The sequence below is a fragment of the Mesoplodon mirus genome, assembly GCF_964341445.2.
Source record: "Mesoplodon mirus genome assembly, chromosome: 11".
NCBI lineage: Eukaryota > Metazoa > Chordata > Mammalia > Artiodactyla > Ziphiidae > Mesoplodon > Mesoplodon mirus.
The window spans coordinates 74813938-74838912 of record NC_138987.1 but is presented as its reverse complement, the minus strand read 5'-3'; the positions used below and the strand labels follow the sequence as shown (position 1 = coordinate 74838912).

The 24975-nt window shown below is 38.1% G+C and overlaps 1 protein-coding gene across 1 annotated transcript in view; it reads right to left on the bottom strand.

Annotated features, from left to right (window-relative positions):
* The window catches only part of CPNE8 (copine 8), a gene marked incomplete at its 3' end in the record, with an annotated part of 339332 nt that overhangs the window by 53427 nt on the left and 260930 nt on the right, over nucleotides 1-24975 (bottom strand). Inside the window, exons 13-14 of the mRNA XM_082635327.1 lie at nucleotides 4274-4327; nucleotides 3342-3403 (exon numbers count right to left, since the gene is read on the bottom strand). Coding sequence (XP_082491453.1) covers nucleotides 3342-3403; nucleotides 4274-4327 — 116 coding nt within the window. The remainder of the gene's footprint in view (nucleotides 1-3341; nucleotides 3404-4273; nucleotides 4328-24975) is intronic.

Below are 24975 nucleotides of genomic sequence, written 5' to 3'. Positions count from 1 at the left end.
GCACAGTGCTATCTTACTCATTAAAAATAATGATGTGTGTTTGGGAATAAATACATTTCTAACAGTGATTATCTCTAGAGAGTATGACTACAGGGGATTCTAGTTTCATAATAAATTATTTTCATTTTACATTACTTTTTTTTTACCATTTCACATTTCATGTTTACAATGTGAAACACAAATATAGATATTTATGTTTAAAATTTGGGAGATATAATACTTATTTTCCTCAAAACTGAAAATAAAACACTAAAAAAAAAACTGTTTCTGTGGTTTCAGAAAAAAGTTACTCTGAAGAGTACCAAATATTACTGAGTTGTTTAACAGTTTACAGAATTTTTTTAGTTGCAAGAGACGAGAAATTCTGACTGATAATATTCACAAGAGAGTCAATAGCCATTATTGAAACTATAATAATTAACTGTGAATTATTATAATTAGTTCTAATTTGAAATGAATGTAGTTCATTATATTCTATTTTGCTATTATTCAGAAAGTTTGTATAATTATGTGTCTGCTCTTAATATAATTTTCCATCATGTTGGTGCATTTATCTACTTGGAGGTTGAGATTTCTTAATAACAAGGGAAGAAAGCTTACAATGTCTATCTCTTTTTTTTTTTTTTTTTTTTTTGGCCACACTGCACAGCAGGTGGGATCTTAGTTCCCCGACCAGGAATCGAACCCGTGCCCCCTGAAGTGGAAGTACAGAGTCTTGACTGCTGGACCTTCAGGGAAATCCCTTACAATGTCTAAAAAAAATCAACAGGAAATCTGTTAAGAAAAATAAAAGTAATTTGCTGCAATATTTGGAATAGATGCAGCTACATTTCCACACTGGCTTTCATGTTCTCCATCTCAAATTGCTACAAGTTGTTATTTTCATACCAATAGAGATTTTTAAGAAAGATTAGAACATAAAACTCTATTCCTCATTTCCTATAATTAGAGTCAGGAATTCTATGAGGTAACCATCATAATAAATACCCACAACTCACAGTTAAATAAGTTTAAATCTTCACAAATATCTGATGGTAAAATTCTTAGATATCCTGCATGCCAAAGCATCATTTTCCCTTAGGCTATGTAAACTAAATTATATTTTTGACTAGCAGCAATGAGATAGAAAATATTAGTTATACAAAGACTGAAAGTTAACAGTACATGAAGTAAATAAACTTCATTACTTTTTTAGAAAACAGAGAATTATCAACGTGAATATTACTCATGAGAGAAAGAGGGACAAAGAGAAAGGAGGGGAGCAGAAAGGGAAAGGGACCAACAGAGAGATGGGTAGAGTTAATAACCCTGAGGCACTTAGCTGTCAGCAGATGTTAGCTATTATTATACACAAATTACACTGTATAGTAAATTGATAGGTGAGAGTAAGTTTTTTGTAGGAATATAAGCAATAACTTCAGAGTGAAGGGAAATAAATATCATTAAGGTCATGAAAGAAACTAAGGTGACTCATGTAAACTACAGGAAATTGAGGTGATAAGGAGTGTCATGATAAAGCCAGATCTCCTCACCATATTATTAATAAAAGTCAGAATTTAAATTTTATGCCCTATTGCTTATAACAAGTCCTTAAGAGCAAAGACACATAAAGACACAGAATACAGTAATTATATTGCTTCTCAATTGGGATTCCATTATCAAAGGGACAATATCTGTATAATAAGTATTAGAAATAGTGATGAATAATAGGTAAACATGTAATTGTAGTATATTTTAAAAATATATAAATTTATTATATACATCTTCATATAAAAATGAATTATATGCAGATATTTCTCATGTCATTTTTAGATAATATTATATAAAAATTAATATAAGTCCAGTTAGATTAACTATGTGGTAAATTTCAAACTCTATTTCTCCATATCCCATTTGTAAATTAAAAAATATGTTTTTTTTTAAAACCCTTGGGAAGCCAGGATTGGAACAAAGTGTACCTCATAGGTTGGGGCTCCATTTATACACTGACTTCTGTCAGAAAAAGGTCACTAGCATTTCTTCCAGCACAGGCAGTGCTATAAAAGTAGGATGTGTGTAAAGCAAAAAAAAAAAAAAAAAAAAATTCTTGGAGGTGATAAGAAGCATAAAAATGACAGTTGTCAATACTGTTATTGCTTAAGTATTGTAGAAACCCATTTGCTCTAATTAGCCCTAAGAATCCTCAAAAGGAGAATGTGAACAACCAATAAAAGTGATTTATTGGTAATAGGTTCTGAAAATTTCTTTTACTGTTAGATTCACATCAAAATATTACTTGATTTGTACTGCTGACAATACTTATTGGGTATTTCTTTCACACACACACACACACACACACACACACACACACACACATTACCCACTTCACATGATCACAAAGCAAAGCCAAAAGACAAACAAAACAAAAACTAAAAGGAATTTTTAGTATTTTAAAACTTCAAATCATCATTTCAACATGCAAATTATAGCCAGATCTATCAAGCACCTTTTTAAAGTTTATAAAGAGCATGCTAAGAGATGTCCATCTTTTTAATCAACTATTATCTACAGCTACCAAGGAGTTTATTTATACAGGAATCTTTTTTTTTTTTTTTTTTTTTTTTTTTCTGTATGCGGGCCTCACAGTTGTGGCCTCTCCCATTGTGGAACACAGGCTCCGGACGCGCAGGTCCAGTGGCCATAGGCTCACGGGCCCAGCTGCTCCGCGGCATGTGGGATCCTCCCAGACTGGAGCACGAACCCGTGTCCCCTGCATCGGCAGGTGGACTCTCAACCACTGCGCCACCAGGGAAGCCCAGGAATCTATTTTTTATGACAAATTCAACTTTCTATTTTCCCATCTTCTAAAGACAAAAATATGCACAAACATCGGAATACTAAGGAGAGTTGGCAAACATTTTTTCCTACTTAGTACGTTTTCTTTTAAATTTATTGAAACAATCACACTGTAGCTTCTTAGTCTATGTATCCAGGTGGCAGGTTTCAAGATGCTCATATATAGCAGAGATTCCCCATTTGGGAAAGTATAGCTTTAGTTTGTTTTGTTTTCTTAACAAAGAGCAAAAGGGGATAAGCTCTTTGTTTTGGGGGAAACTGTCTTTGTTCCTTTGGCCCCCCTCATTCTCTCAATCCTTCTTTGGCTCGACAACACTCTAGCACTAAATCAGTATTGGCAAAACAAAACAAAACAAAAACCTCAAAAAGACCCTGCTTAATTATAATTAGGAAGAGGCTTACATAAGTGATGTCTCTGACTGCTGTTGTCATGAAGTTTCTAAACACATTCAAACTTGCCTCTCACCATTGCTTAAGCAATGAAACAATTTCAGAGCATGACTTACCCTCCCTTAATATAGTCAAGGAATGAAACTTCTGTTTCTACCAAGAAAGAAAGTAACGTGACCTGAAAAAAGAAAAGAAAAAGAAGGCAGAATTACCTGCTAGTACTAATTGCATCCCCAAATGGACGTTATTTTCTATTAGAGAGAAAATCATGTTTCCTAGCATTTTGAAAATCAATAAAGATATTACTCTTTACTAAAATTTACTAGGACTGATTTTTCTTACATTTAAAATTATCAAAAGAAAAGGGGCCAAAAAATTAAATGACTCCTTTCTATGACCAGTTTACTGCCTTTGAAGAACAACATGCAAATTATCTACAAGGACACTGTGTTACTTCCCATTTTAGATATAAAGGAAAGATGAAAGGAAGCTAGAAAATGATTAAAACTAAAAAATCAATATCAGTGAGCTAAGCCATATAAAAAGAAATGGGTGTTTTTGTCAGGGACCTGTAATTAGGCCATCTAATATTTTAAATATTTTGCTTTATAAAAATCTTTTAAAAGAAAACTTGAAGGGAACTTATATTTGCTTCTCCCAAGGACAGTTAATCATAGTATAAAATTTTCTGTATATTTTTTATCAAAATAGGATGATTTTGATTTTTCACAATTTTAACATACTTTCATCTTTGCACCTTCCTGTACTGATTTCATCTTCTCTCAGAGGCCATTCAAACCCTAAGACAACTTGCAGGAAGCTGGGTCGCTAACTCCTATAAGGTGTTCTCAATTACAATTCCCATAGCAAGTTAATTTTTTATTATATACATTCACATTAAAACCCTAAGTGAAACAGTGAAGTGTTTAGTAGCTTTTACTCAATACAAAATGTTATATATATATATATATATATATATATATATATATATATATATATATTATTCATTTATTTGAATCCTTAATGAATAACATAAAATTTGACTTACTGTTCCTGAATTAGTATATTTCTTCTTTTTTCCTTTCTTTTTGGGATTTATCACCTTAAAGAGCAGATAAAACAATTACAATGTCAGGTTTTATACTGAAATATTTTTAAAATGTGTAGTTCAACCTGGTGCCTTTCACTTCTTGTCATGAAGGCATTTATTTATTCTTACAAATGCCTTTAGTATGACTCCTAGATAGTTATCAGCCAAAACTTCTCTGCAAAAGTTACTAGTGATCATCTTATATCAAAATATATTTTCAGTAATATTCTTTCAGTAATATTCTTCTCAGTAACTTTATGCATTGATTATCCTACCCATTTACATCTTCTTTTTTTTTTAATTTTTTGCTTTATAACAAATTTAATCAGTTATACATATACATATGTTTCCATATCCCCTCCCTTTTGCGTCTCCCTCCCACCCTCCCTATCCCACCCCTCCAGGCGGTCACAAAGCACCGAGCTGATCTCCCTGTGCTATGCGGCTGCTTCCCACTAGCTATCTACCTTACGTTTGGTAGTGTATATATGTCCATGCCGCTCTTTCACTTTGTCACAGCTTACCCTTCCCCCTCCCCATATCCTCAAGTCCATTCTCTAGTAGGTCTGTGTCTTTATTCCTGTCTTACCCCTTGTTCTTCATGATATTTTTTTTTCTTAAATTCCATATATATGTGTTAGCATACAGTATTTGTCTTTCTCTTTCTAACTTACTTCACTCTGTATGACAGACTCTAGGTCTATCCACCTCATTACAAATAGCTCAATTTCATTTCTTTTTATGGCTGAGTAATATTCCATTGTATATATGTGCCACATCTTCTTTATCCATTCATCCGATGATGGACACTTGGGTTGTTTCCATCTCCGAGCTATTGTAAATAGGGCTGCTATGAACATTTTTGTACATGTCTCTTTTTGAATTATGGTTTTCTCAGGGTATATGCCCAGTAGTGGGATTGCTGGGTCATATGGTAGTTCTATTTGTAGTTTTTTAAGGAACCTCCATACCGTTCTCCATAGCAGCTGTACCAATTCACATTCCCACCAGCAGTGCAAGAGTGTTCCCTTTTTTCCACACCCTCTCCAGCATTTATTGTTTCCAGATTTTTTGATGATGGCCATTCTGACTGGTGTGAGATGATATCTCATTGTAGTTTTGATTTGCATTTCTCTAATGAGTAAAGATGTTGAGCATCCTTTCATGTGTTTGTTGGCAGTCTGTATATCTTCTGTGGAGAAATGTCTATTTAGGTCTTCTGCCCATTTTTGGACTGGGTTGTTTTTTTTTTTGTTATTGAGCTGCATGAGCTGCTTATAAATTTTGGAGATTAATCCTTTGTCAGTTGCTTCATTTGCAAATATTTTCTCCCATTCTGAGGGTTGTCTTTTGGTCTTGTTTATGGTTTCCTTTGCTGTGCAAAAGCTTTTAAGTTTCATTAGGTCCCATGTGTTTATTTTTGTCTTTATTTCCATTACTCTAGGAGGTGGGTCAAAAAGGATCTTGCTGTGATTTATGTCATAGAGTGTTCTGCCTATGTTTTCCTCTAAGAGTTTGATAGTGTCTGGCCTTACATTTAGGTCTTTAATCCATTTTGAGCTTATTTTTGTGTATGGTGTTAGGGAGTGATCTAATCTCATACTTTTACATGTCCCTATCCAGTTTTCCCAGCACCACTTATTGAAGAGACTGTCCTTTCTCCACTGTACATTCCTGCCTCCTTTATCAAAGATAAGGTGACCATATGTCCGTGGGTTTAACTCTGGGCTTTCTATCCTGTTCCATTGATCTCTCTTTCTGTTTTTGTGCCAGTACCATACTGTCTTGATTACTGTAGCTTTGTAGTATAGTCTGAAGTCAGGGAGCCTGATTCCTCCAGCTCCGTTTTTCGTTCTCAAGATTGCTTTGGCTATTCGGGGTCTTTTGTGTTTCCATACAAATTGTGAAATTTTTTGTTCTAGTTCTGTGAAAAATGCCAGTGGTAGTTTGATAGGGATTGCATTGAATCTGTAGATTGCTTTGGGTAGTACAGTCATTTTCACAATGTTGATTCTTCCAATCCAAGAACATGGTACATCTCTCCATCTATTTGTATCAACTTTAATTTATTTCATCAGTGTCTTATAATTTTCTGCATACAGGTTTTTTGTCTCCTTAGGTAGGTTTTTTTTTTCCTCTGTTTCCTCATCTTTATTTATTTATTTTTATTAGTTTCTGCTTTATAACAAAGTGAATCAGTCATACACATACATCTGTTCCCACATCCCTTCCCTCATGCATCTCCCTCCCTCCCACCCTCCCCATCCCACCCCTCCAGGCGGTCACAAAGCACCGAGCTGATCTCCCTGTGCCATGCGGCCGCTTCCCACCATCTATCTACCCCACGTTTGGTAGTGTATATATGTCCATGCCTCTCTTTCGCTTTGTCACAGCTTACCCTTCCCCCTCCCCATATCCTCAAGTCCATTCTCAAGTAGGTCTGTGTCTTTATTCCCGTTTTAACCCTAGGATCTTCATGCCATTTTTTTTTTTAAATTCCGTATATGTGTGTTAGCATACGGTATTTGTCTTTCTCTTTCTGACTTACTTCACTCTGTATGACAGACTCTAGGTCTATCCACCTCATTACAAATAGCTCAATTTCATTTCTTTTTATGGCTGAGTAATATTCCATTGTATATATGTGCCACATCTTCTTTATCCATTCATCCGATGATGGACACTTAGGTTGTTTCCAGCTCCGGGCTATTGTGAATAGAGCTGCAATGAACATTTTGGTACATGTCTCTTTTTGAATTATGGTTTTCTCAGGGTATATGCCTAGTAGTGGGATTGCTGGGTCATATGGTAGTTCTATTTTTAGTTTTTTAAGGAACCTCCATACTGTTCTCCATAGTGGCTGTACCAATTCACATTCCCACCAGCAGTGCAAGAGTGTTCCCTTTTCTCCACACCCTCTCCAGCATTTATTGTTTCCAGATTTTTTGATGATGGCCATTCTGACTGGTGTGAGATGATATCTCATTGTAGTTTTGATTTGCAATTCTCTGATGGTTAATGATGTTGAGCATTCTTTCATGTGTTTGTTGGCAGTCTGTATATCTTCTTTGGAGAAATGCCTATTTAAGTCTTCTGCCCATTTTTGGATTGGGTTGTTTGTTTTTTTGCTATTGAGCTGCATGAGCTGTTTATAAATTTTGGAGATTAATCCTTTGTCAGTTGCTTCATTTGCAAATATTTTCTCCCATTCTGAGGGTTGTCTTTTGGTCTTGTTTATGGTTTCCTTTGCTGTGCCAAAGCTTTTCAGTTTCATTAGGTCCCATTTGTTTATCTTTGTTTTTATTTCCATTTCTCTAGGAGGTGGGTCCAAAAGGATCTTGCTGTGATTTATGTCATAGAGTGTTCTGCCTATGTTTTCCTCTAAGAGTTTGATAGTTTCTGGCCTTACATTTAAGTCTTTAATCCATTTTGAGCTTATTTTTGTGTATGGTGTTAGGGAATGATCTAATCTCAAACTTTTACATGTCCTTGTCCAGTTTTCCCAGCACCACTTATTGAAGAGGCTGTCCTTTCTCCACTGTACATTCCTGCCTCCTTTATCAAAGATAAGTTGGCCATATGTGCATGGGTTTATCTCTGGGCTTTCTATCCTGATCCACTGATCTATCTTTCTGTTTTTATGCCAGTACCACACTGTCTTAATTACTGTAGCTTTGTAGTATAGTCTGAAGTCAGGGAGCCTGATTCCTCCAGCTCCGTTTTTCGTTCTCAAAATTGCTTTGGCTATTCGGGGTCTTTTGCTTTTCCAAACAAATTTTGAAATTTTTTGTTCTAGTTCTGTGAAAAATGCCAGTGGTAGTTTGATAGGGATTGCATTGAATCTGTAGATTGCTTTGGGTAGTACAGTCATTTTCACAATAGTGATTCTTCCAATCCAGGAGCATGGTATATCTCTCCATCTATTTGTATCTTCTTTAATTTCTTTCATCAGTGTCTTATAATTTTCTGCATACAGGTCTTTTGTCTCCTTAGGTAGGTTTATTCCTAGATATTTTATTCTTTTTGTTGCAATGGTAAATGGGAGTGTTTCCTTGATTTCACTTTCAGATTTTTCATCATTAGTATATAGGAATGCCAGAGATTTCTGTGCATTAATTTTGTATCCTGCTACTTTACCAAATTCATTGATTAGCTCTAGTAGTTTTCTGGTAGCATCTTTAGGATTCTCTATGTATAGTATCATGTCATCTGCAAACAGTGACAGCTTTACTTCTTCTTTTCTGATTTGGATTCCTTTTATTTCCTTTTCTTCTCTGATGGCTGTGGCTAAAACTTCCAAAACTAGGATGAATAAGAGTGGTGAGAGTGGGCAACCTTGTCTTGTTCCTGATCTTAGTGGAAATGGTTTCAGTTTTTCACCATTGAGGATGATGCTGGCTGTGGGTTTGTCATATATGGCCTTTATTATGTGGAGGAAAGTTCCCTCTATGCCTACTTTCTGCAGGGTTTTTATCATAAATGGGTGTTGAATTTTGTCGAAAGCTTTCTCTGCATCTACTGAGATGATCATATGGTTTTTCTCCTTCAATTTGTTAATATGGTGTATCACGTTGATTGATTTGCATATATTGAGGAATCCTTGCATTCCTGGAATAAACCCCACTTGATCATGGTGTATGATCCTTTTAATGTGCTGTTGGATTCTGTTTGCTAGTATTTTGTTGAGGATTTTTGCATCTATGTTCATCAGTGATATTGGTCTATAGTTTTCTTTCTTTGTGACATCCTTGTCTGGTTTTGGTATCAAGGTGATGGTGGCCTCGTAGAATGAGTTTGGGAGTGTTCCTCCCTCTGCTATATTTTGGAAGAGTTTGAGAAGGATAGGTGTTAGCTCTTCTCTAAATGCTTGATAGAATTCGCCTGTGAAGCCATCTGTTCCTGGGCTTTTGTTTGTTGGAAGATTTTTTTATTACAGTTTCAATTTCAGTGCTTGTCATTGGTCTGTTTATATTTTCTATTTCTTCCTGATTCAGTCTTGGCAGGTTGTGCATTTCTAAGAATTTGTCCATTTCTTCCAGGTTGTCCATTTTATTGGCATAGAGTTGCTTGTAGTAATCTCTCATGATCTTTTGTATTTCTGCAGTGTCAGTTGTTACTTCTCCTTTTTCATTTCTAATTCTATTGATTTGAGTCTTCTCCCTTTTTTTCTTGATGAGTCTGGCTAATGGTTTATCAATTTTGTTTATCTTCTCAAAGAACCAGCTTTTAGTTTTATTGATCTTTGCTATCGTTTCCTTCATTTATTTTTCATTTATTTCTGATCTGATTTTTATGATTTCTTTCCTTCTGCTAACTTTGGGATGTTTTTGTTCTTCTTTCTCTAATTGCTTTAGGTGCAAGGTTAGGTTGTTTATTCGAGATGTTTCCTGTTTCTTAAGGTGGGATTGTATTGCTATAAACTTCCCTCTTAGAACTGCTTTTGCTGCATCCCATAGGTTTTGGGTCGTCGTGTCTCCACTGTCATTTGTTTCTAGGTATTTTTAAATTTCCTCTTTGATTTCTTCAGTGATCACTTCGTTATTAAGTAGTGTATTGTTTAGCCTCCATGTGTTTGTATTTTTTACAGCTCTTTTCCTGTAATTGATATCTAGTCTCATAGCATTGTGGTCGGAAAAGATACTTGATACAATTTCAATTTTCTTAAATTTACCAAGGCTTGATTTGTGACCCAAGATATGATCTATCCTGGAGAATGTTCCATGAGCACTTGAGAAAAATGTGTATTCTGTTGTTTTTGGATGGAATGTCCTATAAATATCAATTAAGTCCATCTTGTTTAATGTATCATTTAAAGCTTGTGTTTCCTTATTTATTTTCCTTTTGGATGATCTGTCCATTGGTGAAAGTGGGGTGTTAAAGTCCCCTACTATGATTGTGTTACTGTCGATTTCTCCTTTTATGGCTGTTAGTATTTGCCTTATGTATTGAGGTGCTCCTATGTTGGGTGCATAAATATTTACAATTATTATATCTTCTTCTTGGATCGATCCCTTGATCATTATGTAGTGTCCTTCTTTGTCTCTTCTAGTAGTCTTTATTTTAAAGTCTATTTTGTCTGATATGAGAATTGCTACTCCAGCTTTCTTTTGGTTTCCATTTGCATGGAATATCTTTTTCCATCCCCTTACTTTCAGTCTGTATGTGTCTCTAGGTCTGAAGTGGGTCTCTTGTAGACAGCATATATATGGGTCTTGTTTTTGTATCCATTCAGCCAATCTGTGTCTTTTGGTGGGAGCATTTAGTCCATTTACATTTAAGGTAATTATTGATATGTATGTTCCTATTCCCATTTTCTTAATTGTTTTGGGTTCGTTATTGTAGGTCTTTTCCTTCTGTTGTGTTTCTTGCCTAGAGAAGTTCCTTTAGCATTTGTTGTAAAGCTGGTTTGGTGGTGCTGAACTCTCTCAGCTTTTGCTTCTCTGTAAACGTTTTAATTTCTCCATCAAATCTGGATGAGATCCATGCTGGGTAGAGTAATCTTGGTTGAAGGTTTTTCTCCTTCATCACTTTAATTATGTCCTGCCACTCCCTTCTGGCTTGTAGAGTTTCTGCTGAGAGATCAGCTGTTATCCTGATGGGGATTCCCTTGTGTGTTATTTGTTGTTTTTGACTTGCTGCTTTTAATATGATTTCTTTGTGTTTAATTTTTGACAGTTTGATTAATATGTGTCTTGGTGTATTTCTCCTTGGATTTATTCTGTATGGGACTCTCTGTGCCTCCTGGACTTGATTAACTATTTCCTTTCCCATATTAGGGAAGTTTTCAACTATAATCTCTTCAAATATTTTCTCAGTCCCTTTCTTTTTCTCTTCTTCTTCTGGAACCCCTATAATTCGAATGTTGGTGCGTTTAATGTTGTCCCAGAGGTCTCTGAGACTGTCCTCTGTTCTTTTCATTCTTTTTCCTTTATTTTGCTCTGCAGCAGTTATTTCCACTATTTTATCTTCCACCTCACTTATCCGTTCTTCTGCCTCAGTTATTCTGCTATTGATCCCATCTAGAGTATTTTTTATTTCATTTATTGTGTTTTTAATCGATGCTTGATTCATCTTTAGTTCTTCTAGGTCCTTGTTAACTGTTTCTTGTATTTTGTCTATTCTATTTCCCAGATTTTGGATCTGGGAAATAGAATCTTGGATCATCTTTACCATCATTATTCTGAATTCTTTTTCAGGTAGACTGCCTATTACCTCTTCATTTGTTAGATCTGGTGGGTTTTTATCTTGCTCCTTCTCCTGCTGTGTGTTTGTCTGTCTTCTCATTTTGCTTATGTTAGTGTGTTTGGGGTCTCCTTTTTGCAGGCTGCAGGTTCGTAGTTCCCGTTGGTTTTGGTGTCTGTCCCCAGTGGCTAAGGTTGGTTTAGTGGGTTGTGTAGGCTTCCTGGTGGAGGGGACTAGTGCCTGTGTTTTGGTGGATGAGACTGGATCTTGTCTTTCTGGTGGTCAGGTCCACGTCTGGTGGTGTGTTTTGGGGTGTCTGCGGACTTTTTATGATTTTAGGCAGCCTCTCTGCTAATGGGTGGCGTTGTGTTCCTGTCTTGCTAGTTGTTTGGCATAGGCTGTTCAGCACTGTAGCTTGCTGGTCGTTGAGTGAAGCTGGGTGCTGGTGTTGAGATGGAGATCTCTGGAAGATTTTCGCCGTTTGATATTATGTGGAGCTGGGAGGTCTCTTGTGGGCCAGTGTCCTGAAGTTGGCTCTCCCACCTCAGAGGCACAGCACTGACTCCGGGCTCCTCAATTTGGGATGATGTGTTGTCTATTCATGTATTCCACAGATGCAGGGTACATCAAGTTGATTGTGGAGCTTTAATCCGCTGCTTCTGAGGCTGCTGGGAGAGGTTTCCCTTTCTCTTCTTTGTTCTCACAGCTCCTGGGTCTCAGCTTTGAATTGGGCCCCGCCTCTGCATGTAGGTCGCCGGAGGGCATCTCTTCTTCGCTCAGACAGGACAGGGTTAAAGGAGCAGCCTCTTCGGGGACTCTGGCTCACTCAGGCCGGGCGGGAGGGAGGGGCACGGAGTGCGGGGCGAGCCTGCAGCGGCAGAGGTCGGCGTGATGTTGCACCAGCCCGAGGCGCGCCGTGCATTCTCCCAGGGAAGCCACCCCTGGATCCCGGGACCCCGGCAGTGGCGGGCTGCACAGGCTCCTGGAAGGGCGATGTGGGCAGTGACCTGCGCTCGCACACAGGCTTCTTGGCGGCGGCAGCAGCAGCCCCAGCGTCCTACGCCCGTCACTGGGCTCCGCGCTTTCAGTCACGACTCGCGCCCGTCTGTGGAGCCCCTTTAAGCAGCGCTTTTAATCCCCTCTCCTCGCGCACCAGGAAACCAAGAGGGACGAAAAAGTCTCTTGCCTCTTCGGCAGCTCCAGAGTTTTCCCGGACTCCCTCCCGGCTAGCTGTGGCACATTAGCCCCCTTCAGGCTGAGTTCTCGCCGCCAGCCCCAGTCCTCTCCCTGTGCTCTGACCGAAGCCCGAGCCTCAGCTTCCAGCGCTGCGCGCCCCGGCGGGCGAGCAGACAAGCCTCTCCGGCTGGTGAGTGCCGCTCAGCACCGATCCTCTGTGTGGGGATCTCTCCGCTTTGCCCTACCCAGGTATGTGGGGAGTTTCTTGCCTTTTGGGAGGTCTGGGGTCTTCTGCCAGCGTTCAGTAGGTGTTCTGTAGGAGTTGTTCCACGTGTAGCTGTATTTCTGGTGTATCCGTGGGGAGGAAGGTGATCTCCGCGTCTTACTCTTCCGCCATCTTACTCAGAAGTCCCCCATTTACATCTTCTTGATGTGAGAGAGATTTTTAATATTCAAGGTCCCAAATAATAGTGATTGCTTTGTAGAAAAACTATGGGTTTCTCTAATAAATAAAATATATTCAAGAGACATAATACTTTTTATTTGATTAAATGCACTAACATGACAAATCACCCAAATATGTGAATATTTATGGGAGCTCTACTTATTGCTTTATAATGGTAATAATTTCCATCAGACACATAATAATGTGTAAAAGTTTGGAGTCCTTGTGGGAGTCCTGGTGGGAGTCACACCGGTTCACAAACTTAGAAATAGGCTGACTGACTGAGGACCCAACTGTACACCCTGAAAAGGAACAATGGCCCAGGACCACCCTACTGAACAAAGGTACTGGAGCCAGTCTCATCCACCCAGCACCGGACATAATCCACACTCACCTGAGCCCCTATTAACAAGCACATCGACTGCAGATCCCACAGTAGACCTATCAACAGCCTTAAAACTAGCTCCAAACCAACACAACTGCAATTCTGAAGGTAGTCCCATAAGCCTGGGGAACCACTAGGAGAAGGTCTTTACCTGCCAAAATGAATCTGTAAAGCAGTAGGAGGCGTTTATTTATTTACTTATTTGTTTTCATTTTAGGATTTTATTTAATTTTAAGTTGGGTCTTAAATGTTATTATCCATGGTCTTTTCATCATCCCATTTAATTCTGCCTGGCTGAGAATCATACCCTACAATGTAGTGAAGCTAAGAAACCATCCATAGGGACTGCCTCCTCTTTGTCTCATTTTATCGGTAGTTATAAAGACTCTTTACAAGAATATAAAAGTAACTTGTGTGTTTTCTTTTTTGCACACAGCCTTTAAAAGAATAAATGTAGAAAAAGATTTTAGCCATTACTGGAGTCAAAAACAACAAGAACCCAAGCCTAATTACATCCCAGCACCCACAGTTGCTAATTGTTTCCATTCCTTAGATGCTCCTGCTGCTTGGGTTGTTTCTGGTTTTGTTTTTAACATTTCGTTTTGTTTTATTTTATAATTTTTTTCAATTTTGTCCTTTTTAGTTTTTAAATTTATTTTTTTTATTGAAGTGTAGTTGATTTACAATGTTATGCCAATCTCTGCTGAACAGCAAAGTGACTCAGTTTTACATATATATACACTCTTTGTTTAATATTCTTTTCCATTATGGTTTATCTCGGGAGATCAGATATAGTTCCCTGTGCTATACACTAGTACCTTGTTGTCTATCCACTCTAAATGTAATAGTTTGCATCTACGAGCCCCAAATTCCCAGTCCATCCCTCTCCCCCAACTCCCTTGGCAACCACAAGTCTGATCTCTATGTCTCTGAGTCCATTTCTGTTTTGTAGATAGGTTCATTTGTGCCATATTTTAGATTCTACATATAAGTGATATCATATAGTATTTGTCTTCCTCTTTCTGACTTAGTATGATAATCTCTAAGTTGCATCTATGTTGCTGCAAATGGCATTGTTTTGTTCTTTTTTATGACTGAGTAGTATTCCACCGTATATATGTACCACATCTTCTTTATCCATTCATCTGTCAATGGACATTTAGGTTGTTTCCATGTTTTGGCTATTGTGAATAGTGCTGCTATGAATATAGGGGTGCATGTATCTTTTTGAATTATAGTTTTGTCTGGGTATACACCCAGGAGTGGGATTGCTGGATCATATGGTAATTATATTTTTAGTTTTCTGAGGAACCGCCATACTGTTTTCCATAGTGGCTGCACCAACTTACATTGCCACCAACAGTGTAGGAGAGTTCCCTTTTCTCCACACCCTCTCCAACATTTGTTCTTTGTAGATTTTTTAAATGATAGCCATTTTGACTGGTGTGAGGTGGTACCTCATTGTAGTTTTGATTTGCATTTCTCTAATAATTAGTGATTTTGAGCATCTTTTCATGTGCTTTTTAGCCATCTATATGTCTTCTTTGGAGAAATGTCTATTAAGGGCTTCTGCCCATTTTTTGATTGGGTTGTTTGTTTTTTTGTTGTTGTTGGGTTGTATGAGCTGTTGGCATATTTTGGAGATTAAACCCCTGTTGGTTGCATCATTTGCAAATATTTTTCTCCCCTTCCGTATGTTGTCTTTTTGCTTATTTTATGGTTTCCTTTGCTATGCAAAAGCTTGTAAGTTTGATTAGGTACCATTTGTTTATTTTTCTTTTTATTCCTATTGCCTTGGGAGACCAACCTAAGAAAACATTGGTACGATTTATGTCAGAGAATGTTTTGCCTGTGCTCTCATCTAGGAGTTTTTTGGTGTCATATCTTATGTTTAAATTGTTAAGCCATTTTGAGTTTATTTTTGTGCATGGTGTGAGGGTGTGTTCTAACTTCATTGATTTACATGCAGCTGTCCAACTTTCCCAGCACCACTTGCTGAAGAGACTGTTTCCTATTTTATATTCTTGCCTCCTTTGTCAAAGATTAATTTACCATAGGTGTGTAGATTTATTTCTGGGCTCTTTATTCTGTTCCATTGACGGATGTATGTCTGTTTTTGTACTAACATCACTTTATTTATTGTAGCTTTGTAGTACTGTCTGAAGTCTGGGAGAGTTATACCTCCTGCTTTGTTTTTGTTCCTCAGGGTTGGCAATTCTGGGTCTTTTATGGTTCCATATAAAATTTTGGATTATTTGTTCTAGTTCTGTGAAAATGTCATGGGTGATTTGATAGGGATTGCATTAAAACTGTAGATTGCTTTGGGTAGTATTGCCATTTTAACAATACCAATTCTTCCAATCCAAGAACATGTGATATATTTCCATGTCTTTGAATCCCCTTTAATTTCCTTTATTAATGTTTCAGAGTGTTTTATAGTTCTCAGCATATAAGTCTTTCACCTCCTTGGTCAGGTTTATTCCTAGGCATTTTATTTTTTTGGTGCAACTTTGAAAGTTATTGTTTTGTTTTACATTCCTTTTCTGATATTTCATTGTTAGTGTAAATAAATGAAACCAATTTCTGAATGTTAATCTTGTATCCTGCTACTTTGCTAAATTCATTTATTAGATCTAGTAGTTTTTGCATGGAGTCCTTAGGGTTTTCTATGTATAGTATCATGTCATCTGCATATAGTGACGATTTTACCTCTTCCCTTCCAATCTGGATACCTTTCTTTGTCTTGTCTGATTCCTGTGGCTGGACTTCCAATTCTATGTTGAATAAATGTGGTGAGAGTGGGAATCCTTGTCTTGTTCCAGATTTTAATGGGAAGGCTTTTACCATTGAGTATTCACTGTTGAGTATTATATTGGCTGTGGGTCCATCATAAATGGCTTTTATTACGTTGAGATATATTCCCTCTATTCTCACTTTGGTAAGAGTTTTTTTTTTTTTATCATGAATGGATGTTGAATATTGTCAAATGCTTTTTCTGCATCTGTTGAGATGATCATGTAGTTTTTGACTTTTCTTTGTTAATGTGATGTATTGCATTGATTAATTTGTGTATGTTGAGCCATCCTTGTGATCTTGGAATGAATACCCCTTGATCATGGTGTATGATATTTTTATGTGCTGTTGGATTCAGTTTGCTAATATTTTATTGAGAATATTTGTATCTATATTCACAAAAGATATTGGCCTGTAATTTTCTTTGTTGGTGGTATCTTTGTCTGGTTTTGGTACAGGGTGATGGTGACTTCATAGATGTCTTTGGGAGTGTCCGCTCCTCTTCAATCTTTTGGAAGAGTTTGAGAAAAATAGGTGTAAGTTCTTCTTTGTATGTTTGGTAGAATTCATCTGTGAGGCCATCTGGTCCTTTTGTTTGTAGCGAGGTTTTTTTTTTTTTTTACTACAGATTTTATTTCACTTCTAGTGATCAGTCTGTTCAATTATATCTTTCTTCTTGATTCAATTTTGGTGGGTTGTATGTTTCTAGAAAGTTGTCCATTTCTTCTAGGTTGTCAAATTTGTTGGTGTATAATTGTTCATGGTATGTTTTCATGTTGTTTCTGTATTTCTGTGGTATAAGTTGAGATTTCTCCTTTTTCATTTCTTATTATTTTTTTTTTTTGGTGTTCTCTTTCTTTTCTTTCTGGTGAGCCTGGTCACAGGTATGTCAACTTCGTTTATCCTTTCAAAGAACCAGCTCTTGGTTTTATTGATTTTTTGTTTTTTACTGTTTTTATAATCTCTATTTTATTTATTTTCTCCCTGATTTTTATCATTTCCTTCCTTCTGTTGACTTTAGGTTTTGTTGGTTCTTCTCTTTGTAATTCTTTTAAGTGGTAGGTTAGGTTAGGTTGTTTATTTGAGATTTTTCTTGCTTTTTGAGGAAGGACTGTATTGCTATGAACTTCCCTCTAAGAACTGCTTTTGCTGCATCTCATAGATTTTGTATGGTTGTGTTTTCACTGTCATTTGTCTCAAGGTATTTGTTAATTTCCTTTTTGATTTCCTCTTTGACCCATTGGTTTTTTAGTAGCATGTTGTTTACTCTCCATGTAATCATTTTTTTCTCATTTCTTTTCCTGTGGTTGATTTCTAGTTTCACGCTTTTGTAGTCAGAGAAGATGTTTGAAATAATTTCTATACTCTTAAATTTGTTGAGGTTAGTTTTGTGCCCTACTATGTGGTCAATCCTAGAAAATGTTTGATATGCACTTGAAAAGAATGTGTATTCTGTTTTTTTTTGCATGTAATATCCTGAAAACATCAATTAAGTCTAACTGTTCTGTTGTATAATTTAGGATCTCTGTTGCCTTACTGATTTTCTGTATAGAAGATCTGTCCACTGATGTGAGTGGGGTGTTAAAGTCTCCTACTGTTAATGTATTCCCATCAATTTCTCCCTTTATGTCTGTTAGTATTTATTTTATGTATTTGGGTACTTCTATATTAGGTGCATATATGTTGATGAGTGTGAAATCCTCTCGTGTATTGATCTTTTTTTCATTATATTGTGTCCTTCTTTATCACCTTTGCTTTAAAGTCCATTTTGTCTGATATGAGTATTGCAACACCCTCTTTCTTTTCATTTCCATTTGCATGAAATATCTTTTCCATCCCTCGCTTTCAATATATGTGTATCCTTTGCCCTAAGGGAAGGGGGTTTCTCTTGTAGGCAGCATATTTTAAGCTCTTGTTTTTTATCCAGGCTGCCACTCTATGCCTTTTGATTGGAACATTCTGTCCCTTGACATTTAAGGTAATTATTGATACATATGTATTTATTGCCATATTATACCTTGTTTTCCAGTTGATTCTTTGTTTCTTCTTTGTTCCTTTCTTTTTGCTTTTCTTTTGTGGTTTGATCATTTCCTTTTATTTTATGCTTGCGTTCTCTTCTTTTTGGTCTTTGTGAATCTCTTGTATGTTTTTGATTTGTGGTTGCCCTATTTTTCAAGTACATTAACCTCTTCCTATTTCTGCTTGCTTTAGACTGATAGTCATATAGATGGAAACATATTCTAAAAAAACCCCCAAGAATCTGCATTTTCTTACTCTCCTCCCCCACATTTTATGATTTTGATGTCCTTTTTTACATCTTCATATTTATCCTTTTGCTGTTCCTTGTGTTTATCATCACTTTCACAAATAGGTTTTTCTTCTTTATATTTTTTATCTGCGTACTGGCTAATTTAAGTGATTTACTTTCAAATTATGATTTCCTCTTTCCTGTCTCTTCTTGCTCTTTTTCTGTTTAGAGAAGATATTTCAATATTTCTTCTAGGATAGGTTTAGTATTGCTGTATTCTTTTAGTTTTTCCTTGTCTGAGAAATTCTTTATTCCTCCTCCTATTCTAAATGATAATCTTGCTGGGTAGAATATTCTAGGTTGCAGATTTTTCCCTTTCAAGACTTTGAATATACTTTGGTACTCCTTTCTAGCCTGCAGTGTTTCTGTAGAGAAATCAGCTGACAGCCTTATGGGGGTTCCTTTGTAAAGAACTCTTTGTTTTTCTTTTGCTCCTTTAGAATCCTCTCTTTATCTTTAACTTTTGTCATTGATGTAGGTCTTGATGTAGGTCAAGATGTCTTGATGTAGGTCTGTTTGGATTCATTTTGTTTGGGACCCTCTGTTCTTCCTGTAACTGGATATCTGCTCCCTTCTTTAGGTTTGGGAAGTTTTCAGCCATGATTTCTTCAAATACTTTTTCAATCCCCTTTTCTCTTTCTTCTCCTTCTGGAATCCCTATTATGCATAGATTGGCACACTTTATATTATCCCATTGGTCTCATATATATATATATATATATATATATATATATATATATATATATATATATATATATATTGCATTTGACATTCTATCTGCTGTTCTGATTGGGTAATTTCCATTATTCTATCTTCCAGATCACTTATTCTTTCTTCTGCATTATTCATTCTGCTACTCACTGCCTTTAGCTCAGCTTTCATCTCAGCAAATTAATTTTCTAAATTTTCTTGGCTCCTCCTTATAGTTTCTAGTCCTTTTTACAGTAATCTGCATTTCTGTCCATAGCCTTTCTTTTTTTTTTTTTTTTTTTTTTTTTTTTTTTTTTTTTTTGCTGTACGCGGGCCTCTCACTGTTGTGGCCTCTCCCGTTGCGGAGCACAGGCTCTGGACACACAGGCTCCGCGGCCATGGCTCGCGGGCCCAGCCGCTCCGCGGCATGTGGGATCTTCCGGGATCGGGGCACGAACCCGTGTCCCCTGCATCGGCAGGCGGACTCTCAACCACTGCGCCACCAGGGAAGCCCCATAGCCTTTCTTAATTCCTTCAGTATTTTCATTATCTCCTTTTTGAACTTGGTGTCTATTAGACTGAAGAGATCTGTTTTATTGTTCCTTCAGGGGAATTCTCTTGGGCTTTTAATGGGAGTGGTTCCTCTGCTTCTTCATTTTGCTTATATTTCTCTTTCTCTGTGAGTTTAGGGGAAACAGCTACCTACTGTAGTGTTGGAGGGCTATTTATATACAGGAACCTCCCTGCATAGCTTGTATGGGTTTATTATTTTTTTGTCATGAGGGCTGTTTTTGGTTTGGATGATTGCCATCTCTTTCCTCAGTGTGTGCTGGCCATTTTCCCCTTGATAAGGGTTGTGCAGGCATGTGGCTCATGTAGGCTCTCAGGAAGGTGGAGGCAGAAGTTGGCTCTGGGTTGTGGGACCCTTGGCAGCCATGGTAGGTCACACACCTTCCCAGGGAATCTGGGGCAGCAGTTGGTGCCCAGTCACTGGACTCTCTCTGGTGGTGGCAGGCTGTGCATGCTCCAAGGAAAGCAGGAACAGTGGCTGGCTCCCTGTCACAGGACCCTTGGCAGTGGTCTGCACCTACCTCTGGAGTCCGAGATGGCAGTGGCAGCTTGTACCTACCTCTGGAGCTCATATAGATATCACCTGAGAGTGTGTGTGGAGAAAGGAACTCTCATGACGGACCCACCCCTCTCCTTGCATGCCCCCTAAAAATAGCACCCTCCCTTTCTGGTGGGCCCAGGCCTCCTCTCACACCACACTCTACCACCCTCAGGCTGTCTTCATGCAGCCAACTACAGTCCTCTCCCCCGGGTCTGACCATCAAAGCCCAAGCCTCAGCAAATAGTCCCCACCTGCCCCAGCGATGAGTGTCTCAGGTTGTGGAGTGCTGGGTGGATGGCACTGACCATGTGTGCAGGTCTCTCTGAGCTTTGCCCTCTGCAAACCGGTTGCTGTGCTCTCCTCCGAGGCTCCAAAGCTCCCTCTCTGTCCTTGCTGATCTCCTTGCCAGTAAGGGGACTTCCCAGTTTGTGGAAAACTTTATCCTTTCACAGGTCCTTCCCAGGAGCACAGGTCCTGTCTTGATTCCTTTCTCTCTCTCTCTCTTTTCTTTTTTCTTTTGCCTTATCCAGAGATTTTCTTGCCTTTTTGGAAGGCTGAGGTCTTCTGCCAGAATTCAGTACAGGTTCTATGAGAATTGCTCCAAATGTAGATGTATTTTTTATGTAATTTGTGAGAGAAGGTAAGCTCCATGTCCTACTCCTCCACCTTCTTGATCTGATCTCAAGTAGGAGGTTTTTAAAAGCTCAGGCATATTGCTGGGGATGTAGAAGACCAAATGCTTCTGCAGGACTGTATGCATGGCCAGAGAAGGCCTTGAGGAAGCCCTAATCCTTCAATTCTGACTGACTTGGAGTCTCTGTTTAAACAGCAAGTGAAAACAAAGGCAGAATTTTTTACTTGGAGCATATAAGAAGTGCACCAACATGCACAAATCTGTCAAATCATGTGTTGACCACTAGCTAACAAGCACAGACTGAAATGACCCACACAGCAAAGAAAACAGACTTTACAGAATTACTCCAGGAAAGTAACTAAACAAACAAACAGCAACAACAACAAATCCCAGAAAAGCAGGGGATCTGATCTCCAGTGTTACTATATTTTATTTTTTAAAACTTTCCAACATTCAACAACCAAAAATACAGGACATGCATAGAAACAAGAAAGTATGGCCCATACAGAGGAAAAAAGCAATCTATAGAAACTGCCCCTGGGAACTTGTAGATATGGGATTTATTTAATAAATTCTTTAAATCAGCTACTATAAATATGTTTAAAAAACTAAAGAAGCGGCCAAGAAGCCTGTGTGCGAGCGCAGGTCACTGTCCACACCGCCCTTCCGGGAGCCTGTGCAGCCCGCCACTGCCGGGGTCCCGGGATGCAGGGGCGGCTTCCCTGGGAGAATGCACGGCACGCCTCGGGCTGGTGCAACATCACGCCGGCCTCTGCCGCTGCAGCCTTGCCCCGCACTCCGAGCCCCTCCCTCCCGCCTGGCCTGAGTGAGCCAGAGTCCCCGAAGAAGCTGCTTTTTCAACCCTGTCCTGTCTGAGTGAAGAACAGACACCCTCTGGTGACCTACAGGCAGAGGTGGGGGCAAATCCAAAGCTGAGACCCAGGAGCTGTGAGAACAAAGAAGAGAAAGGGAAACCTCTCCCAGCAGCCTCAGAAGCAGCGGATTAAAGCTCCACAATCAACTTGATGTACCCTGCATCTGTGGAATACATGAATAGACAACACATCATCCCAAATTGAGGAGCCAGGAGTCAGTGCTGTGCCTCTGAGGTGGGAGAGCCAACTTCAGGACACTGGTCCACAAGAGACCTCCCAGCTCCACATAATATCAAACGGTGAAAATCTTCCAGAGATCTCCATCTCAACACCAGCACCCAGCTTGACTCAACGACCAGCAAGCTACAGTGCTGGACACCCTATGCCAAACAACTAGCAAGACAGGAACACAACGCCACCCATTAGCAGAGAGGTGGCCTAAAATCATAAAAAGTCCGCAGACACCCCAAAACACACCACCAGACGTGGACCTGACCACCAGAAAGACAAGATCCAGTCTCATCCACCAGAACACAGGCACTAGTCCCCTCCACCAGGAAGCCTACACAACCCACTAAACCAACCTTAGCCACTGGGGACAGACACCAAAACCAACGGGAACTACGAACCTGCAGCCTGCAAAAAGGAGACCCCAAACACACTAACATAAGTAAAATGAGAAGACAGAAAAACACACAGCAGGAGAAGGAGCAAGATAAAAACCCACCAGACCTAACAAATGAAGAGGTAATAGGCAGTCTACCTGAAAAAGAATTCAGAATAATGATAGTAAAAATGATCCAAGATTCTATTTCCAAGGTGCAAAATCTTGGAAATAGAATAGACAAAATACAAGAAACAGCTAACAAGGACCTAGAAGAACTAAAGATGAATCAAGCATCAATTAAAAACACAATAAATGAAATAAAAAATACTCTAGATGGGATCAATAGCAGAATAACTGAGGCAGAAGAACGGATAAGTGAGGTGGAAGATAAAATAGTGGAAATAACTGCTGCAGAGCAAAATAAAGAAAAAAGAATGAAAAGAACAGAGGACAGTCTCAGAGACCTCTGGGACAACATTAAACGCACCAACATTCGAATTATAGGGGTTCCAGAAGAAGTGGAGATAAAGAAAGGGACTGAGAAAATATTTGAAGAGATTATAGTTGAAAACTTCCCTAATATGGGAAAGGAAATAGTTAATCAAGTCCAGGAGGCACAGAGAGTCCCATACAGAATAAATCCAAGGAGAAATATGCCAAGACACATATTAATAAAACTGTCAAAAATTAAACACAAAGAAATCATATTAAAAGCAGCAAGGAAAAAACAACAAATAACACACAAGGGAATCCCCATCAGGTTAACAGCTGATCTCTCAGCAGAAACTCTACAAGCCAGAAGGGAGTGGCAGGACATAATTAAAGTGATGAAGGAGAAAAACCTGCAACCAAGATTACTCTACCCAGCAAGGATCTCATTCAGATTTGATGGAGAAATTAAAAGGTTTACAGACAAGCAAAAGCTGAGAGTTCAGCACCACCAAACCAGCTTTACAACAAATGCTAAAGGAACTTCTCTAGGCAAGAAACACAACAGAAGGAAAAGACTTACAACAACGAACCCAAAACAATTAAGAAAATGGGAATAGGAACATACATATCGATAATTACCTTAAATGTAAATGGACTAAATGCTCCCACCAAAAGACACAGATTGGCTGAATGGATACAAAAACAAGACCCATATATATGCTGTCTACAAGAGACCCACTTCAGACCTAGAGACACATACAGACTGAAAGTAAGGGGATGGAAAAAGATATTCCATGCAAATGGAAACCAAAAGAAAGCTGGAGTAGCAATTCTCATATCAGACAAAATAGACTTTAAAATAAAGACTACTAGAAGAGACAAAGAAGGACACTACATAATGATCAAGGGATCGATCCAAGAAGAAGATATAACAATTGTAAATATTTATGCACCAAACATAGGAGCACCTCAATACATAAGGCAAATACTAACAGCCATAAAAGGAGAAATTGACAGTAACACAATCATAGTAGGGGACTTTAACACCCCACTTTCACCAATGGACAGATCATCCAAAAGGAAAATAAATAAGGAAACACAAGCTTTAAATGATACATTAAACAAGATGGACTTAATTGATATTTATAGGACATTCCATCCAAAAACAACAGAATACATATTTTTCTCAAGTGCTCATGGAACATTCTCCAGGATACATCATATCTTGGGTCACAAATCAAGCCTTGGTAAATTTAAGAAAATTGAAATTGTATCAAGTATCTTTTCCGACCACAATGCTATGAGACTAGATATCAATTACAGGAAAAGAGCTGTAAAAAATACAAACACATGGAGGCTAAACAATACACTACTTAATAATGAAGTGATCACTGAAGAAATCAAAGAGGAAATTAAAAAATACCTAGAAACAAATGACAATGGAGACACGACGACCCAAAACCTATGGGACGCAGCAAAAGCAGTTCTAAGAGGGAAGTTTATAGCAATACAATCCCACCTTAAGAAACAGGAAACATCTCGAGTAAACAACCTAAACTTGCACCTAAAGCAATTAGAGAAAGAAGAACAAAAACATCCCAAAGTTAGCAGAAGGAAAGAAACCATAAAAATCAGATCAGAAATAAATGAAAAAGAAATGAAGGAAACGATAGCAAAGATCAATAAAACTAAAAGCTGGTTCTTTGAGAAGATAAACAAAATTGATAAACCATTAGCCAGACTCATCAAGAAAAAAAGGGAGAAGACTCAAATCAATAGAATTAGAAATGAAAAAGGAGAAGTAACAACTTACACTGCAGAAATACAAAAGATCATGAGAGATTACTACAAGCAACTCTATGCCAATAAAATGGACAACCTGGAAGAAATGGACAAATTCTTAGAAATGCACAACCTGCCAAGACTGAATCAGGAAGAAATAGAAGATATGAACAGACCAATCACAAGCACTGAAATTGAAACTGTGATAAAAAATCTTCCAACAAACAAAAGCCCAGGAAC